The sequence below is a fragment of the Corythoichthys intestinalis genome, chromosome 8 (assembly GCF_030265065.1).
Source record: "Corythoichthys intestinalis isolate RoL2023-P3 chromosome 8, ASM3026506v1, whole genome shotgun sequence".
In the NCBI taxonomy this organism is placed as follows: domain Eukaryota; kingdom Metazoa; phylum Chordata; class Actinopteri; order Syngnathiformes; family Syngnathidae; genus Corythoichthys; species Corythoichthys intestinalis.
In genome coordinates this window covers 26,518,012-26,538,606 of record NC_080402.1, presented here as the reverse complement: position 1 = coordinate 26,538,606, position 20,595 = coordinate 26,518,012, and the positions used below count along the sequence as shown (strand labels likewise).

The 20,595-nt window shown below is 38.8% G+C and overlaps 1 protein-coding gene across 14 annotated transcripts in view; it reads left to right on the top strand.

Moving 5' to 3' along the window:
• Positions 1-20,595, top strand: part of adgrl3.1 (adhesion G protein-coupled receptor L3.1) — a 301,163-nt gene that overhangs the window by 134,517 nt on the left and 146,051 nt on the right. For all 14 annotated transcript variants that reach the window (XM_057843335.1, XM_057843334.1, XM_057843322.1 and 11 more), the window contains exon 5: positions 8,571-8,680. In XM_057843335.1, the coding sequence (XP_057699318.1) occupies positions 8,571-8,680 (110 nt within the window). The remainder of the gene's footprint in view (positions 1-8,570; positions 8,681-20,595) is intronic.

The window sequence follows — 20,595 nt, the reverse complement described above, 5'->3', positions numbered from 1 at the left end:
ATTTCTGTGCTTTGTCACTGTTCAGATTACAAAAAAGCCATCCAGTTTTAATCTGGATGGGCTAAAAATCAGAGTTTGGCTGCCAGTCTGAACAAGACCTTGGTGAGATGGTAAATACTATCCCGATAAATGACCATAGGCCTGGGTGCATGTATGTCTTATCGCTCTGCAAGTGACGTGATGTGCCTATTTAGAAACCGAACTAGTGAGACTGCATCTGCAGCACTCTCCTAGCAGCCAAGTAGTGAATACACTATTGACACATATGTATGTGTCAAGACACAATTCAAGAAAAAAATGTACCTTCAATAAAGCTATGTTTTCTTCATTAGATTAACATTACAATCTGTATTGCTTATCTCCACGATCATTGCCAGCTAGTCACTGTACAATATTAATATTTAGTGGAATATTATGTTTTGTAACAATGGCACTGTAAGCCAATATGGCTGGATTAGGATAGGAAGCATTTACTCAGGTAGTTGGAAGGGACGTGCAGCGTTTCTTTTGTTTCAAAAGCGACACTGGTTCACATTAAATTCCAATATTATATTGCTACATTATTGCTTATCTCTGGATGAGCAGTATTTTACTCCACTGTCTCCACAATGCTGCATAGGGTCCATTTGATGTTTTTCTCAAATAAATTGTACTACCGTATTTTTCGGACTATAAGTCACACTGAATATAAGTCGCACCAGCCATAAAATGCCCAACGAAGAGGAAAAAAAAACATACATAAGTCGCACCGGAGTATAAGTCGCATTTTTGGGGGAAATTTACTTGATAAAATCCAACACATAGAACAGATATGTCATCTTGAAAGGCAATTTAATATTAAAATACAATAGAGAACAACCTGCTGAATAAGTGTACAGTATGATGTTACATGATGCATGAACAACGAAATGCAAATATACTGTCCTCACCAGGATGCTACGGCTCAGTCCTGGCTATACAGTGAGCTAAACTCCCAAATGACGATGCTGGACGTCCGTATAATTTGCTGAATCAATTTCGTCTTCGATACAGGTTCACATCAAAGTAAATAAATGATAATTAGGTGCTATTACAGCAATGACACAAACGGTTAGCATGCATCCGCTAGCATTAGCACATCATTCAAATGACCACACAACTGGCTCTAAGTGTCCAATCGCGGGTGGAAAACAGACAACAACAGAAAAGATGAGACACATAGGCGTTGCCTCTGTAGAGATATTTTACTCTGTCTCTGTCTCTGCCTCTCTTTCTCTCTCTCTCTCTCTCTCTCTCTCTCTCTCTCTCTCTCTCTCTCTCTCTCTCTCTCTCTCTCTCTCGCCCACTCGCTCAGAGACGCTGCGTAGCCCCCACGTTGGCGTGAAAGCGCCACAAACTAAAAGCATGCATTTCAATATAAAAAAAGTGAATAATAAAACACACATTGCCAAAGGCAGAACGTGAATGTGGCCATAGCTATTAAGAGTTATTCAGATATCTAGAGCATAAAGAACATGCTAACAAGTTTACCAAACCATCAGTGTCACTCCAAAACACCAAAATAACATGTGAAGTCATAACATAATGTGTTAATAATTTCACACATAAGTCGCTCCTGAGTATACAGTGGGACTAATAAGTATTTAGTAAACCACCAATTGTGCAAGTTCTCCCACTTGAAAATATTAGAGAGGCCTGAAATTGTCAACATGGGTAAAGCTCAACCATGAGAGACAGAATGTGGAAAAAAAAAACAAAATCACATTGTTTGATTTTTAAAGAATTTATTTCCAAATTAGAGTGGAAAATAAGTATTCGGTCACCTTCAAACAAGCAAGATTTCTGGCTGTCAAAGAGGTCTAACTTCTTCTAACGAGGCCCCACTCGTTACCTGTATTAATGGCACCTGTTTTACCTCATTATTGGTATAAAAGACACCTGTCCACAAGCTCAGTCAGTCACACTCCAAACTCCACTATGGCCAAGCCCAAAGAGCTGTCGAAGGACACCAGAGAACAAACTGTAGACCTGCACCAGGCTGGGAAGACTGAATCTGCAATAGGTAAAACGCTTGGTGTAAAGAAATCAACTGTGGGAGCAATTATTAGAAAATGGAAGACATACAAGACCGCTGATAAACTCCCTCGATCTGGGGCTCCATACAACATCTCACCCTGTGGCATCAAAATGATAACAAGACCGGTGAGCAAAAATCCCTGAACCACACGGGGGGACCTAGTGAATGACCTACAGAGAGCTGAGACCACAGTAACAAAGGCTACTATCAGTAACACAATGAACCACCAGGGACTCAAATCCTGCACTGCCAGACGTGTCCCCCTGCTGAAGCCAGTACACTTTCAGGCCCGTCTGCGGTTCGCTAGAGAGCATTTGGATGATCCAGAAGAGGACTGGGAGAATGTGTTATGGTCAGATGAAAACAAAGTAGAACTGTTTGGTAGAAACACAGGTTCTCGTGTTTGTAGGAGAAAGAATACTGAATTGCATCTGAAGAACACCATACCCAATGTGAAGCATGGGGGTGGAAACATCATGCTTTGGGGCTGTTTTTCTGCAAAGGGACCAGGACGACTGATCTGTGTAAAGGAAAGAATGAATGGGGCCGTGTATCGAGAGATTTTGAGTGAAAATCTCCTTCCATCAGCAACGGCATTGATGATGAGACGCGGCTGGGTCTTTCAGCATGACAATGATTCCAAACACACAGCCAGGGCAACAAAGGAGTGGCTTCGTAAGAAGCATTTCAAGGTCCTTGAGTGGCCTAGCCAGTCTCCAGATCTCAACCCTATAGAAAATCTGTGGAGGGAGTGGAAAGTTCGTGTTGCCCAACGACAGCCCCAAAACATCACTGTTCTAGAGGAGATCTGCATGGAGGAATGGGCCAAAATACCAGCAACAGTGTGTGAAAAGCTTGTGAAGAGTTACAGAAAACGTTTGGCCTCCGTTATTGCCAACAAATTGTACATAACAAAGTATTGAGATGAACTTTTGGTATTGACCAAATACTTATTTTCCACCATGATTTGCAAATAAATTCTTTAAAAATCAAACAATTTGATTTTCTGTTTTTTTTCCACATTCTCATGGTTGAGGTCAAGGCCGGCCCAGCCTATACGCAGACTATGCAACTGCTTAGGGCCCCTGACCACTAGGGGGCCCCCCAATCTGGCAACATAATTTTTTACGTTGTTAATAGAGCATCGTGAATAATGTGGCGCGCATTGCCGTTTATCTATGCAAACATCCGTTTACTACAGTTTGCTTTATTTGACTTTTGTGAGTTTTGATACTTGATTACAAGCTTAAAAAATAAAAGTTCTTCATTAACTTCTTTCTTTTCCTCTTTTGGAAAATGGTTTGGCGCCATCTACTGTAAGTACTGACAATCATTTTGGGTGAGAAGTTTGAAGTATGCAGTGCAACAAAATCGGATTAATATATAAAATATGGACGTATGGGTTGGATTGCATGTATGGGTTTCACAGTACACTGTGACGAAATGGTGGGCCAAAAATATGGGCCCCTTGGCATTATTTTTCTTAGGGCCCCCAAATGGCCTGGGCAGGCCCTGGTTGAGGTTTACCCATGTTGACAATTACAGGCCTCTCTAATATTTTCAGGTGGGAGAACTTGCACAATTAGTGGTTGACTAAATACTTATTTGCCCCACTGTAAGTCGCACCCCCAGCCAAACTATGAAAAAAACTGCGACTTATAGTCCGAAAAATACGGTAATCGTGGCCAACAGCCAGTAAATAGAGAAGGTTTTTGTTCTTCCCTATTATTGTTTCCTGTCAGCATGAGTTGTTCCTGCTGATATGTTCAACGTGGCTTATTTTTCCCAATTGCCCACAGTCGCAGGAAAAGAAGTAAAACTAGTATATAGTCGACTCATTATATGTTTCGCATGTCCATATCGGTTTCTATTTAAATGTTGATTCCGGAGATTTTGTGTGTCACACACCCTCAGACACCTCTTTCAACTCACAAGGATTAGTTCCCAGCTCTCCAATGCTATAATTATACAGTTCTTCAGCACATCTGCACTCAAGCACGTGCATACATGCCGGCTGAAACCATCGCGCGTGCACGCACAAATATTTATTACATTTTGAATCTGCTCACCATAAACACATACTTGCATCACACATCGGCACACTTGTGCACACACCCACACACATCCCCACACGCACGCACGCTCCATCAGCAGCTCCGTCATCCTCATCCAATCATTAGTCAGTTATGTACATGTAAGGAAGCGAAGCAGAGACGGAGTAAAGGGAGGCCTGCCAAACAAAGTGAAAAACATCACGGATGATAACAACAGCAGCACCCATTGCAGAAGCGCGCCTCTGTCTTCGTCTGTCTGCCACAGCTCAGCTTTGTTGCTAGTTTGTTTGTGTGTGTTACAGGGAAGAAAGCCAGCAGGCAAGGCTGTATCCAGGCCACTGCCTTGTTTTGATGTGGTCATGCTAATTAGAAAAAGGGGGAGCTTTCTGCCAACACCAGGCAAAGCACAGGAGAAACAGATAGAGCCATTTCCACTGTTGAAAGAATGTTGAAGATAGGCGGGATACATGTGTGCACACTAAATTCATCACAAGGGCAAAGCGCGACTCATGAATATTTGCTGGATGAACACATTAGGAGATAAGGAGGGGGAGAAGAGTAGATGGAAGTGCTGGGGACATAAGGGAGTCTTTTTTGGATATGACTCAGGCAACTGGCTCAGACTGAACTGTGACGTCAGCATAGGCTTGACTAAAGATGGGGGGAAAGAGGCGGCAGGGTGGATGTAGATGATGCTCGCGGGGAGTTTTGGAACGCAAAATATAGTAAGGACACACAGAGGGGCAGAAAGAAATGAGGAATAGAAAGTATAGCAAACACATCTGCCTTTAGTAGAGAAGCTGCTGCAGTGTGGGTCTAAGACTGATAAACAGACAGATGGAATAAAAGACAAAGATGAGGGAGGGGAGAAGAATAATTCTCTGGCAGGAAGGATAAAGGGCAATAGCAGTGAGAGAAATTGGTTTATGATCTTGGCTTAGACAGCATGTGGAGAAAAGAGAGATGAAGGACGACGATGCCGACAAAAATAGAGAAGGAAGGAATGATAACGGAGAGAGTGATGGAGCAAGCAGGAAAGATTATGTCAAATCTTTGCTCGATACCCTCTAATTAAAATAGCAGTCAGAAACCTTCAGCGTTTTATGACTCAGCCAAGAAAGTTTGAGGACCTGAGCTGTCAAAAAGTACAGATAGACATGCTCAAATATACTGAACGTTCTCCCTTTTTTGCCCTCTTCAAATTTATTTGCATCATGATTTCTTCTGCTCGGATAATGCAGATATGTCGTGTTTGAATGCTGAGTAAAACAAGTTAAAATATTAATGTATGAAACACTAGAACAGGTTAAATGTGTAAGCCCATACATTTTTTTCTTACATATTACATATTTTAGGAACATGGTACTATATGATTGGAAAATTGTCCTAATATTTGTGGGAGTAGAGACCATATGTCATTTTTAAAATGGCCTGTCATCAAGGGCGTAGGTTTGGTCTCAACATTGGTAGGGACGATACAACAGTATAACCTGCATGTACGTTTTTTGCTGGGGATGGGACATTAAAAAAACCAAACAGATTGGGTGAACTGGGGTCAGGGCTACATTTCTCATGAATATGAACCTAATTAATTGATAGGCTAAATGATCAATGCAAAATGAACCTTTATTGACTTAAACTAACTTTAATATGTAATGGTTTTTGTTTTCAAAAACTACGAAAGAAACATTTTGAAAACTTCCAGAATAAATGTATGGATTTTATTAGCACATTTAAATTGCAATATTTGAACTTATATTATAATTTATATTAACTTACACAATAAATACAAACTTGTTCATAATCTCTTAACTATACAGGAATGCAAAAAAATAAACATTTGTCTTAAGACCACTCAACATTGTCTCTCTAAATAAATTAAATATAACTGAAAAAAATTGTGGGGATAACAAAAGTCAATAAATATGGAGCCTTTCTTCATGTAAAGCACTACTTCTTTTGTCCAAAGCACAGACAAACTCAACAAAAATGAAAGCTCATTTGAGCTGCTTTAAGATCACATAAAAAATTTAAAATGAAAATTGGGGGAAAGGGAGCAAACTTTAGTTCACTACATTTTTCACAGTTTAAATAACGTTAGTAGAAAAAAAAAACACATAAAAAAAATGAAAATGAAAATTCGGTTCACTACATTTCTCACAGTTTAATTAATGGTACAGTAGAAAACACATACAGGAAGACACTTCTCTCTACGCAGCTTCCTACTCGAGTTTTGCAGATTAGCAAATTCACACGATTTAATATTATGCTGACTCTGATCGGTCGGACTTTCAGTAGCAAAATTAGTGGTGTGTTCCCCACCTCCGCAACATTGATGTCTTTTTACATTACTTACAGTGGCTGCTGTTGGGCAAAAAAAACAAACAAACCTTCAAATATCCCTCCTTTTTGAAGGGGGCAGAGGAAGTGGCATGTTGTCAACATCTTGTATTTCTGTCAGGGCTGTGAGTGCGTGTCTATGAGTGTGTGAGGGATGTCAAGTCATCAGCCAATCAAACGCGCGTTTGAGGAAAAAAAATTGACTGGCACATTCAGGACATGAAATTGGGTAAATGTAAGTCTAAACATAATGAAAATAATTCACTTAATAATGGTAAGGTCAATTCTATCCTTACAACATATGGGAAGACAATCTAAATTACCCATACATCTGAAAGCATTATATGATGCAAATAAGGTTGCTTAGAAGTTTTTGGGGATAATTTGTGCATCCTAAAAAGTTAGTGCTATGTCCCTACCATCCCTATGCAAACCTACACCCTTGCCTGTAATCATTTCAAAATCAAGTTTTTTTTGGATACAACCAGATATATTTCAACATTCTATGAAATGCAGTGCATATTGGATAACATTTGGAACAATTAGCTAGATGCAATCACTGCCATCGTAACTACAGGAGCATTTGTTCCGCTAGCAGATCGTTAAACAAGACTTTTTCACTTGTGTGCACCAGTCATTCGACTCCTAGCAGTAAGTATTCTCAGATAACTCCCAATGTTATCCGTCCCCACTAAACCAAAATACCCATACACACTTCCACACGTAACTTGCACTGGTGACAGGTGACCGATGATGAAGGCACCGGGGCAAGAAATTAAAAAGCAGAGATGCGAGACAAAAGAAGGGTGGGTGAGCGGCGTGAGGACTGCTGGGTATTGTTATTAGAATATGACAGACATTGCAACAAATAGAGTTTTTGACCTGTTAGAGTGCTATAACGCCAGCAGAGATGCAGCGGTCACTAACAGGCACAAACCAGACTCTGCATGATTTCTGAATTCTGATACCTGGATAATAGCTCACTGTGTTCTTTGTGAATATTGAAATCAAATTAAATTAGTTTTCATGCATATTTCATTATATGCAAATTACACAATGGTACCATAGCAGAGGAGACTTGAGGCAGGTTTGACACGCTCATTAAAAATATCTCAATAGGAGGAATCGGAATGTTTTTAATGTAAATGTCGCCTGTTTGACAGGTGCACCGAGGGAAAGACTGAGCAATGGAACAGTTGTACTAATTGAAAGAAAATATTCACCAGAGGAAAGAAATACCTCCTCATCTGCCTTAAAATAGGGCCTTCTCTTCTTCGTGTCCCAAGTTGTGCACATTTTTCTTTCAAATACTTTCACTAATTATTTTTGAGACCAGGATTTCCCAGTGAGATATATTTTATGATGAAAATACAACCAGCCTACAAACCTTTATTAGTTGTGACAAATGGTTTTGTCAAACATTTTAATGCAAACATTTGCATTTAAAAGGTCATATTTGCCCTTTCACAATGTTATGTGAATATAGTGACACAAATACAAGCTTGCAAAACACTACTCTGTAGACATACAGCACTGTATAAATATACAAAGTGGGCTCTGCCTATTGGAACCTGTGTTAACAATAGAGTGCCATACTTACTTTTCTCATGTCAGGGGAGAGAGCCCCCTTGGTAATCAGAATTCATTATCTGGAGTGCGTGTCAAAACACTCTTATAGCAATAAATTATCATTCGAGCTTCCATGCACACACAAGGAATCTAAAAGTGTTAAAGGGGGTTGCCCTTGCGTATTTCTTGTGTGGACAATTCAAAATGTCCTTCTGAAGAGCAAAAAAAAAAAAAAAAAAAAAAAAAAAAAAAAAAAACACCATAAAAGGCAATAGGCCAACAACTGTGCCACATGTGTACACACTGAAGCACACAGCAACAGAAGTGTCCTTCAGATCCACTGTAGACCAATAGGATGATTAGTGTTACAATCTCTTACTACCAGCAAGGCCATATTGTGTGCCCTCCCTTAAATCTAAATGGTCTTCTGATGTATTGCATGTCAGCGGATGTGTTTTATTATTTGAGTTCTTGCGATGGATTTGATTTTACACTGTGTTAAGTTATGTGTTTGTTTACATGTGTACATATGTTTTGGCTTCTCTGTGTAGATGCAACAACCGTACCCAGTGTGCTGTGGTGGCCGGCCCTGATGTTTTCCCAGATCCTTGTCCTGGAACATACAAGTACCTGGAGGTCCAGTATGAATGTGTTCCTTACAGTAAGTAAATTACTTTACTTAATGTAAAATGTGGATTATCACTTCCATATGCGTATACTTTCAGCAATATTAGGTGGACCTGTGTTCAGTATAGAGAGCCATCAAGATTCTGCAATGGTGTAAAATTGTACTGAATCATGTTGGAAAAAATTTCATCATGGGAATGGGATATATTTTCCGTAATTTTCGGACTATAAGCCAATATCTTATTCCCTCATTTTGAATCCTGCAGCTAATAGTCCAGTGTGGCTTATTTGTTGATTTATTTAGGTTTAAAGGTAATGCTTTATTTGATACCGGTGTCATAAAACTGTCATAAGACCATCATAATAATGAGATGACACTATCATGGGCATTACTGAATACTTATGACAGATGTCGTTAAGTGTCATCCGGCAAATTATTTCACTAGTTCCTAGAGCTGGGAATCTTTGGGCACCTAACGATTCGATTACGATTACGATTCAGAGGCTCCGATTCGATTATAAAACGATTATTGATGCACCCCCCTCCTTTTTTTTTTTTTTTCCCCCCTAATGTTTTGTACATTAGTTCCAAAATTGTTCAAAAATACTCTCAGGCTAAACCAAACTACTATTTCAGTAACAAGTTAACATATAGCAGTAAACAAATATACAAAAATAACAGTAAATAAAAAACTCCAGTCCCCATTCTGTATCAGCAGCTTTAAACTACATTCAATTAATTTAATGTTGTGAATCAACCGTTAAAGTTGTTAAAATTGCTCCCGTTATTCCATAATTTCCCTTTTGTCTACTTTCGACATGTGAAAGTTTTAAAACTATTTTAAAGATAGATTCAAGTCAATATTTTACCGATTTAGGAGTATTTTAGGTAAAAAGTTAATTAGGTTTGCTTGGAAGGTTCACTACAACAGCCGTGCAGGGAAGTGTACTGCTTTAAGATGGCGGCCGTTTACTAACGCCCGCATCTAGCTTTTTGTAGATGAGCTGCTCACGCTACCGAATCTATATTGCATCTAGTCCTATATAAATTATATCTACCGTAACATTATGTGGATGTACTTTGTAGCAGCTTTTCGGCAGCAGTCAGGTATGTTGTTGTGTTTTTTTTTTTTTTATCTCGTGGCATGAGTTGAGCTAGAGCCATGAGTTGAGCATTGGCATTACCCGAGGGGCCGGGTAATGAGAAGCATGATGTTTAGCTACTCTCGCTTCGTTTCTCACTGCGTCTCGATGACCGCGCGGCGCGCTGAGTGTGTTGTACTTCCGCTTTACTTGGCATATTTCAATAATCAGAATTTGGATGTTTGTGAATCGTTCTCAAATCTTCCACGGCCGAATCGCGAATAATCTAAGAATCGGAAATTTTGCACACCTCTACTAGTTCCATTTATATCCAGCTTGGATCTTTTACATCCATTCAAAAGTGAGATAATTTGCCAGATGACACTAAATGACATTTGTTATAAGCTTTCATTAATGCTCGTGACCGTCATGTCATAATTAATCATTATTAGTTAATAATTGCGCCAATGTCAAATTAAGTGTTACCAAATAACGTAACTAGCAATTAATGAAACAAGTGGAACAGTAACTGAAGAAATAATTAGCACAGGACATGAATTTTGATTGTTATTTACATATGTAGCGCCGCAATGCATGCTAGGAGGCATGTTGGACGACAACAGTGTTGATAGCATGTGGCATCAGATGTTAACTGTCTCCTCCAGGGGAACCGATGGCCAAATGAAGCCTCTTGAAGCAATAAAGCTTTGCAGCCAATTGTTTCAAAGCTTGATGGTGGTTCATGTGATATCATGACAGTGGTATGGTGCCAATGCCAAATAATGTGTTACCGGTTAATATCTTTTGGTGTGAATATCCCATAATACAGTGGGGAGAGCTGTGGTTTATAATCCAGTGCGGCTTATCTATGAACATATGCTGTTTTCGTGTCAAATTTGGTGGGTGGCGGCTTACAGTTAGGTGCGCGTTATAGTCCCAAAATTACGGTATTAACATTTCATTTATTTTGATTAAATAGTGGATAATATATTTTAAGATGTGCTATTTACAAACATGCAAATATTTAAAGTATACAGTGGTACCTCGACATACAATCGATTCGACACACGATCTTTTCGACATCCGACGTAAAATTTGACTCGCTATTAGTTTCTACATCCGACGACATGCCCGAAATACGACGATTTTTGACAGTGCCGCAGTTTGTTTTGCCGGAAGACGGACGCACGGCTGATTTTCTTGGGTGAGAAATCAGCACTGGATCCAAATAGGTTAGTTCAGGTGAAGAAAAAAAGAAAAGGTGACACTTACCATTGAAAGAAGATGTGAATGATAGCGAAATATAAGCATGGTGTAGTCATCCATGAACTAGGTCAACAATAGGGCCATAGAATGTCGATCTCGGCCGGCGGTCCTCCTCCGTTCGCCAGTCTTTATAAGTCAGGGTGACAATTCTTATTGTGATAACATCACCAAAGAAATCGCCAGCTTCGTCAGGTTTCTAATCATTTATTCCATCAACTCGCCTCAAATCCACTGCTGTTGACGCCAGGATCAAAACAGAAAATAAAGTCAGCCGCGCAGTGCGTTCAGGTACAGCAAAAAAGTCCGCCACATTAGAACCCGATTCGTTATATTATTACAGGTATTATTACCGTATTGGCCCGAATATAAGACGGTGTTTTTTGCATTGAAATAAGCCTGAAAAAGAGGGGGTCGTCTTATATTGGCGGTCTAGACTGTATACCCATTCACGACGCTAGATGGTGCCAAATATCATTGAAGCAATGTTCTATAATGACAGATCTCAGCTGCTCTCCCCATTAACGACGATAGATGGCGCCAGATATTATTGAAGCGATGTTCTGTCACGATTAAGCCTGTCACAATATGCAATAATTTCATTTATCGCACGATAAATAAAAATGAAGGCGGTAATTTTTGCGCTGCACTTTATCGCCTCGCGTGCACGCACGTGCACAGGCGATAAAGTGCGGAAGACGTGCTTTTAAAAGTTCGGATTCCTTGTTACCAACTGCGCAAAATGCATCTTCATTCCGAGCCGGCAAAAAATAGCGCCAGAGCCAATCGTTCCCATTATGCAGTATCCTATTGTTCAACGTTTACCAGCCGTGTCAGTGCTCCGGATTGACTATGGACCATCTCCAGCGCGCCGGTGTTGTTGACGTGTGGGCGCTCCCGTCCGGAGTGACATTTCACGCGGGGCAGTTATTTTTCAGCACAACGCCGGATATTTACAACAAAGTCCGCCAAAACATTGTTACCGACTTGGCTGCTACGAACAACCTCGCTTTGACAACAGACAGCTGAATGGAAATGATGAACATTGAGTGGCAAATTAAGAGCGTTGTGCTTCAAACTCGTCCTGTTTATGAAAGTCGATTGTTATATGCTGGTGTTGTGCAGTAATGAGCAGTCGTGACTTCAGCGGCGTTTGCTAACTTTTTTAATGCGCGCACACACTAGATATCATGAAATAGCATACTAGATGTGCTACGTCCCATGCCATTGGCTACGTGAGCCCAAAGTGATTATGGGACACATAGTCCATATGCCACATCGATGAATTCTAAACTGTCATTACTGAATGGAAGTTAAGAATGCCAAATCAATCCATACCAGTGACTATAGATAATGTTGCAAATATTGTTAATTCAGTTCCCTGACACAGATGGATTCGGATCACAAATAGGATGTCTTGCTCATGTAGTAAACCTAGCTGCTAAGAGAGCTGTAGCAATCAACAGTGTGCCCCGCCTCACTTTACAAAAAGTAAAGATTGTTCTCAGCACTTTTATACAGTATTTTTTCAGATCAGTAAGAAGTAAGCACATAAATAATATGCACAAAAATGCATGTTTACATGATGGCAATTTAATTTTTGCTCATTAGCAAAAAAAAAAAAAAAAAAAACGAAACAAAAAATATATTTGTTTTTTTTTTTTCAGATCATTGAATGTATTGAATCGGATTGAAAATCGTGTCCCTCGTATCAAAAATCGTACTGAACCATGACTTAACAGAATCATTGCATCCCTGTGGAACACCATTCATTTGCGTGTTTCTGTGCGGAATTAATATTGTTGTCTTTTACTTAAGAGGCATGGTCTATTGTTTTTAGTTGTGATTTCTTAAAAAGTATTTTTGAATTTAAGAGTAAATATTTATCGCGTTTAAATGGGTGTACTTGATCTATTAATATATACTGTATTCTCACTGTGTTATTGTAAATTGGTTTTTAAAAAAATTAAGGGGCGCAATAATATCGCATATCGCAATAATTTATGAGATAAATTATGGCACACTAAAATTTGTTATCGCGACAGGCCTAGTCACGATACATCTCAGTTACTCTCATTATTTTATTGCAATGTTTTTCCTTATTCAGATTTTTTTCAAGACTACAGTTACAGTTAGACTTCACTTTGGTGGTTAATGCAGTTATTGCAATTTTTTTGTTTTTTTCACAATAGATTGGTTTATTTACATTTCTAAAAGCAGAAGCCATTCATTTACGAATGTGATTACACTTTAGTTTACATCTTTAAATGTTCAGATGTTAAGATTTGAATAAATAAAATAACATGCTTTTTCTCTTAAATACATTGTTATAATCTTTTGTTTCAGATGTACTGTAATTATTTTCTGTATGAAAATTAATTTGGTGTTCAAAAAGTCTTTTTTCAAACTTGAGTCTTGAAAAAGAGGGGGTCATCTTATAATCAGAGCCGTCTTATATTCGGGACAATATGGTATTATTATTGCTATTATTATATTATCGTTATTCTGACTTATTCATAATTTATTTGTTTTGCTCTTTGTAATTGCTATTTGCAATAGTAACAGTAGTATTTATTAAGGATTAAGTATGTAAGTAAGGTTTTTGGGCTGTGGAACGAATTAATGAAATTATAATGTATTCTTATGGGAAAATCCTGCTCGACATGCGACCATTTCGACTTACAAACAAGCTCCTGGAACGAATTAACTTTGTATGTAGAGGTACCACTGTATTTAAGTGTGTGTCCGTTTTCTCAAAATTTTGAAACATCAAAATTGCACTAAACTTCATGCTGCAATTTTTGGGGGAGACAATCAGAGAAAAATAGGTGAGTTGTCATTGGAAAGATGAGCATAATCCCTTATATGATCATATCAAAAAACTAAATTAAAAAAAAATTGGGACACTGTGACTCATTTTACTGTGCTGGATCTCATACCCTATATTAGACAATAGTAAACAGTTATCAAATAAATACATTGCTGGCAGTTTCGAGGTGTCCTTATTAACTTATATGGACGAATATCTTATATTACTTAACCTTGGGTAAGTGTGCTGTGTTGTAGGCCAACATTCAAGTATCAGTTAATGTTCGCCATAAATACTAAAGGCAAAAGCCCAGATCACCCACTAGTAATTCATGAAAATGTGTATTTTTGATGTGTTGAAAGGAAATGAGGACGGTCTGGTTCTCACTGGGAAAAGTCCAAGGGAGGGAAGTATGAGAAGTCAAATGATGACAGATGGCCACATGATCTTTGACCAAGTGATAACAGTTTGGGAGGTTATATCCACTAGAGTAAAACCTTCCTGGGACATGTGTGAAACATTTTTTTCCGTCTTCTTTCAACATATTTTCTTCCAAATCTGGGTTCCAGCTTTGGGCTCAGCAAATGTTTGGGAGTTCAAAGTAAAGCCTTGTGGTTTGAAGACATCTATTTGTCCTTGATGTTTCCTGTCACATTTAAGCTTTGAGGGTTTGTCCAACGGCGCAGCTTTAACCACAACTTCTGTTTTAGTTTTATGGACCAATTGTGAATGGATTCCATCCGTGCTTTACTCTCCAGCACAAGAGATTTTAAAAGTAGCTCACACACCCCAGATGGGTTTGATTTTTGCCATATGTCAAAAACCAGACAACGGGGCAACATTATGATGGGAGATAGATGTTTTTTTTGTAGGAACAAAACAGTGCTGTACATAAACACAACTCAAATATTGGATAGTGTGTTGTGTTTTCCCACCACCAAACACATTAGAAACCTTATTAATGATAATAATAATTAAAATAATACAAAGGTACCTCAACATACGATCGCTTTGACACACGATCTTTTCAACATCTGATGTAAAATTGATTCGCCATTTGTTTCTACATTTGATGACATGCTCGAAATACGACCATTTATGACAGCGCCGCCATTTCTTTGTTTTCCCGCAAGACGGACGCACGGCGGATTTTCTTGTGAGAGAAATGAACATGGGTTTCAAGAAGGTTAGTGCAGGCAGTAAAAAAAGAAAAACCATTGAAATGAAGATGAAAATGATAGAAAAATATGAGCTTGGTGTGCACGTCCGTGAACTGGCTCGATAATACAGCCATAGAATGTCTACGATCTCGACGGTCCTCCTCAGACCTCCGCTCGCCAGTCTTTATATGTTAAGGTTACAGTTATTATTGTGATAACATCACCAAAGAAATCGCCAAATTTGTCAGGTTTTTAATCATTTATTTCAGAACTTGTGCAACACAACACACCTACTGTCCGAGGCAGCTGACGCCAACAACAAAACATTAAAAGAGAAAGAAAAATCTCTACGGCACCTATCTCACTGTTACGTATTATTCAGATGTTTATTTGTAATTTATTTGTTTTGCTATGTAATTGTCATTTTTACTAGTACCAGCCAGTGTTGTTTTTGTCAACAATGACAACGCAGATATTTCGTCAACGAACAATTTTTTTCATGATTATAATGTCAGAATGATGAGCTAAAAAGGTGTCTTGGGAGGCTAAAACATAATGAGATTGATGCCAGTTGTCGCCCCACACGATGAGGCTTACTCATGGTAAGAAGCGTGTGCCCATTCCAGGCTGCTTTTGTGAAACGCATGTGTCAGCTGCTGCTTGGTAAGTTTTGTTTTATCTTGGCTATGCCATGTTGCTTTAGCCTTTATAGGTCTGTGCTGAGTGATCATCACACACTTTTAATTTGTAGCGCTAGAATAGCGTTAGCATAGCATTCGCGTTAGCATTAGCATTTAGCGCAGTGACTTGATGAGTGTCTTCTTAAACTCTTGGAAAACATTTTACATACAGTTCGTGGCGTTCAGGGGAGTTTAATTAATTGCAAATAATGTGATGTTTTCCTGCTCAGTGTGTTTTATCATCATGAAGATATTGATGTCCTTGTAGACCAGGGGTGGGCAAACTATTCCACAAAGGGCCGCTGTGGGTGCGGGTTTTTGCTGCAACCCATCAAGAGGACACCTTTTCACCAATCTGGTGTGTTATAAGTGCAATCAGTTGATTGCAGACAGGTGCTTCTTGTTTCCATTGAAACCTCATTGGTTAAAATCTCGGTGCTGGATCAGTTGGAACAAAGACCAGGACCCACTGCGGCCCTCGAGGACCGGTTTGCCCACCCCTGTTGTAGACTCTACAATTATGTGCTCACCTGTCAATGTTCATTCGAAATTGTTGGAAACCTTTATTTATTTATTCATGGACTAAAACATTTTGAGAATTACTGACTTAAACTAGGCGAAATTTGTCTGAGTTTTCGTAGACTAAAACTAGACGAAGACGAACACATTTTGAAATAACTAAAATATGACTAAGATTAATAAGTATTTTCGTTCAAAAGACTCAGAATAAGACCCAAGGGCTGCAAAAAACAACACTTGTACCAGCAGTATCTATCAAGGATTTAGTGTAGGTTTTCGCGCTGCGGAACGAATTAATGGAATCATAATGTATTCTTATAGAAAACTCCTGCTCGACATACGACCATTTTTGACTTACAAACAAGGTCCTGGAACGAATTAACTTCGTATGTAGAGGTACCACAGTATATTGATCCAAATAGACATTGAGTCCTAAAATATGACTTTTGCAAAAGAATATTGAAAAAAAATAACTCACTAATATTAGCTTCCCTTTCTTTGAACATTGTACAGAACATTTAAATAATGTGCTTTTCTGTGCAAAGTATGTTTTAAATGTATTCTCATAAGACCTAAATTTACAACTCTATGGTTAACTCAAGTTTTGGGGATAGAACTCGGCAGTACTCAGTTGCGGTCGTAACACATTATGTCACCAATAATGTTCCACAAATGCATGCGTGTCCTTTGAACGTTTCCCAAAGTGCTGCAGATATCAGATACTTCTTTGGAGTCTTTTTCTGAGTGTGCATTGACATCCAAGCCTGTCCAGTGGCCAAGGTGATTGCCCACTCTGAAGCATTCAATTATGTCTAGCTAAACGGCTCTTGCATGGCGTCTAGAATGACCAGCAGATTAAATAATAGGACTATCACAGCCCTCTCTGGAGCAGATGGAAACACAACCTGATACCCTGTTAATGCCTACCAAGCATGGGTGTGCACCGCACAAATGCAAAGCTTTAAAAGTGACTGTGTGGTTGGTTTTGCTTTGCTCTTCAACTTGTTCATTTAGAATGCATATGTTCGGGTTAGTTTTGCGCAAGCATGCCCGCTTAAGCATAGTACATTTTATTAATATAGAAAGTCAGCACATGTCAAAATAACAGGTGGTGCAGTAAAATTTAGCCAGAAAGTCTTTTTAACCAACCAAATATCTGAAAACAGGCAAAAGAAATCAAACTTGATGACCACTGCAGAGCAGTAAAAGAAAATCTCCTGTTGATTTTTTTTTGCAGTCAATTTTAACGATACACAATGTTTGTTTAACAAAAATGTTTTATATCATATAATTGATTAAGGGTAAATTACAGAAATCATTTGTATACATTGTAAACATTACAGTTAATATACAGGCAGTACTTCACCTTCCTCGGTTTTTGCGTTCAGCAGTGAGGAATTTACAATAGCGCAAAACAGTTGTATAGTGGTTTAGATATGTCATTCAACCTCAAAATCCAAGCATACACAAAAAAACATTGTTTTACCCGAGAAAACAGCTAGCAGGAGTCACTGTCAAACGCCCTACAACGAGCCCTCGTATCAAATATATATTAAATCAATTTTCCTTGAAAGGTGCAATAATGTCTGAAGCTTGGAATAAGATACTCCTGTCCGAAGATCCAGCCGTCTTTGATCAAGCCGCCGCACTTGACATAGCAAATCAATGTTGTCAGCAGCTTTGTTGGCCAGATAAATTTTATGAGACATTAAACAGTGAAATATCTCTAAATTGTTGCTGTAAATCAAGACGGATCAATGATAGAGGGCTCTTTTGTGAAATACTTGTCAGTCTACTTTAAACTTGAGCCTTGCAAAAACACCCACAAACCAACAAGTGGTAATATTTACATGCAAACGTATTTCGGTTCAATTCTGTTTTGCAGATACTATCAAATTAATTCAACGGTATCAAAGCAAGCAGCTATACTTTACACAAATGTAAAGAAAAATATATAGGACCGCTCAACCGCTCCCAGTAAAACGCAGTACAAGGCTACAGCACTATAAATGACAACAACATATGCTAAGTTTATTAAGCAAAAACCTGAACTGAACTGAACACTTTTCTTGGTTGTTAAAAACATTTACCTTTTATGTAAAGTTGTAAATCCTAAGTATGGAGTTATTATATTTACATCCGTGGGGCTGTGTCTCCTGGGGATGATCACATGAGGGTTGTTTTCATTGTTCTTGATGCCACGCGTGGAAGATGAATGATTGGTTTGCATTATGTACCATCATTAACCTGCCTGGTACGTAAAATGGCTCATTAGTTTTCCGGGGGGGGGTGAGACATTCTTTGAGGTAAAGATGTCGTGCTATTGTTGTAAACTGACAATAAATGATAGTGCCAGCCTCTTCGTTTTCTTAAAGAATGCAAGGAGCCCTTTGGATCAAAGATTAAACATTTGCAACAACCATGAACTGTTCAGCCACCTAGAATGTAAAATTACTTATAGCACTAATTTTCTTATTTAAAAATCACTTCATAAAATGAATTTAGTAAAAATCCATTTTGTAAATGGATTTCCAAATGTACTTATTCAACAATGAAGGAGGTCAACAAGTGGTTTTCCATCAATCAGAGATGGCAGCTATCCCAAGACATGATTTCTCATTCCATTATTTTTACCATTAAAACACATTGATCATCACAGAAACCCAAACTGCCTCTGCTTTTTGCATCCAATGAGTGCTCTCGATTTCTCCTCAGTTGATTCAAGAAACTTGTAATCAACATTGAATTTCATCCAATAGCGTACCGCACGTAACACGTCACCTTTGGTCATTAATATTCATGACGTTAGCAACTGTTGCTAGGGAGGTCAAGCTCGCGTTTGTCCCTCATGCTAGATGTATTTGAAGAGTGTACGAACGTTATGTTTACTGATAAACCTACAAATTCTGTCCGAAAATGATGTCGGTGGTGCCAAATTCACTGGTAAAGATGTGGAAGAACATACAAATGTTCAGTTGAAGAGATGGCTTGAGTGTTGAGGGCTGAAAAAGAAGGGAAAAAGAGCCATCCTGATCCAGAGGTAGCTTTTTATCGGCACAATTTTCTTGTGTGCATTGCCTTTCGCCACTGATGATGGCATTCTCCTGTTTCAACAAGCTAACCTTTACCACCATATGCCCTGTCTTTCTTATATATTATATCCTTTTGTTGTCTTACGTCTCTAACCGTTCTTAGGGGTAATTTATATTGGTATTTTTGTGTAGCAACCGCAAATGTTACTCAGTGACAGACAACGAACACTTTTATTTTTTTCATTAATTACAAATCTTAATTCTATTAATGTATTTACACTTCCCCCTTACTAAGGTTGTTTCTTTACAACAGAAAAGGTAAAGCTGTTAAATTTAGAGCCTACCTGTATGCATGAACAGTCCTACTACAAAAAGACCAAGGCCGAACATGGCTAATTTATTTAAATATCTGTATTTTAGAAAAATAGGCCTGCATGATTCTTGTGATATATAAATAAAATTAAATTTTTTTTCAGGGCATTCATCAGACAGAAGCAGCACTGCAAAATGCCAAGCTAAACAATAAGTAAAATTATCAAAATGGCTTATCTCTTTCGGGCAGGCTATGGATCAAGATTGTCATCTGTAGGACCATGGCCCCCAACAAAATGTTTACTACATGTGAAGGTGAATGGCTTCACTTTGCTGGCGTTAAACTGGTATTTTTGGACGTCTGCACAAGTTGATGCATTGTTCACATTTTTTGCCCTCTGAGTTTTTGGCTTCGGAAAACGTATGAAAAAATCCATCCTTCATATGTGGACCGTCGTAATGTCTAGAGTCGTTTCTACAAGTTCCATAGCAGCAGTGTTTGCTCGGCATGTTCTTTTTTGAAAGATTACTGGCAAAAAACAAGGAGCACTAGCATTGGTTGTATGACAGCACGCTATTATGTTGACCCCCTTCCGGTTTACGATGGTGACGTCAAGCAGCGGTTTAAAAATAGCATTTGTGCTATTAACTTACATGTTAACAAACAATAAATTGACTGAATGATTACCACACATATCCCTTATTTTAATCACGAAACAACTGAACTGACCCACTACTGCTCGGGGGACACCCGGCTTAAGTGCGTGTACCCAAAGTTGTAGCGAGGGCGTGCGTAACTTCCCCCATACATTAAAAGCAGTGAAAGTGCTTCATTTGCAGTGTGTGAACACTTGACCTCTGGCGCTCACCTCTGAAACCATCTGGTGATAATCAGAGCTTGATTATGAGCGTTGTTCCAATGAGACACCACTTCAGGCTGGTGTGGACGTTCCCTGGGCGTAGCAGCATGCACACTCGTCTCTGCGGATGCTGTGAGAAAATCTCAAAGAGGGTTGTAAAACAGGTAATTACATTATTTATGGTTGAGTTTTCAGGGAAATTTGTGCCATCATCCCAACCACTCTTTTTGG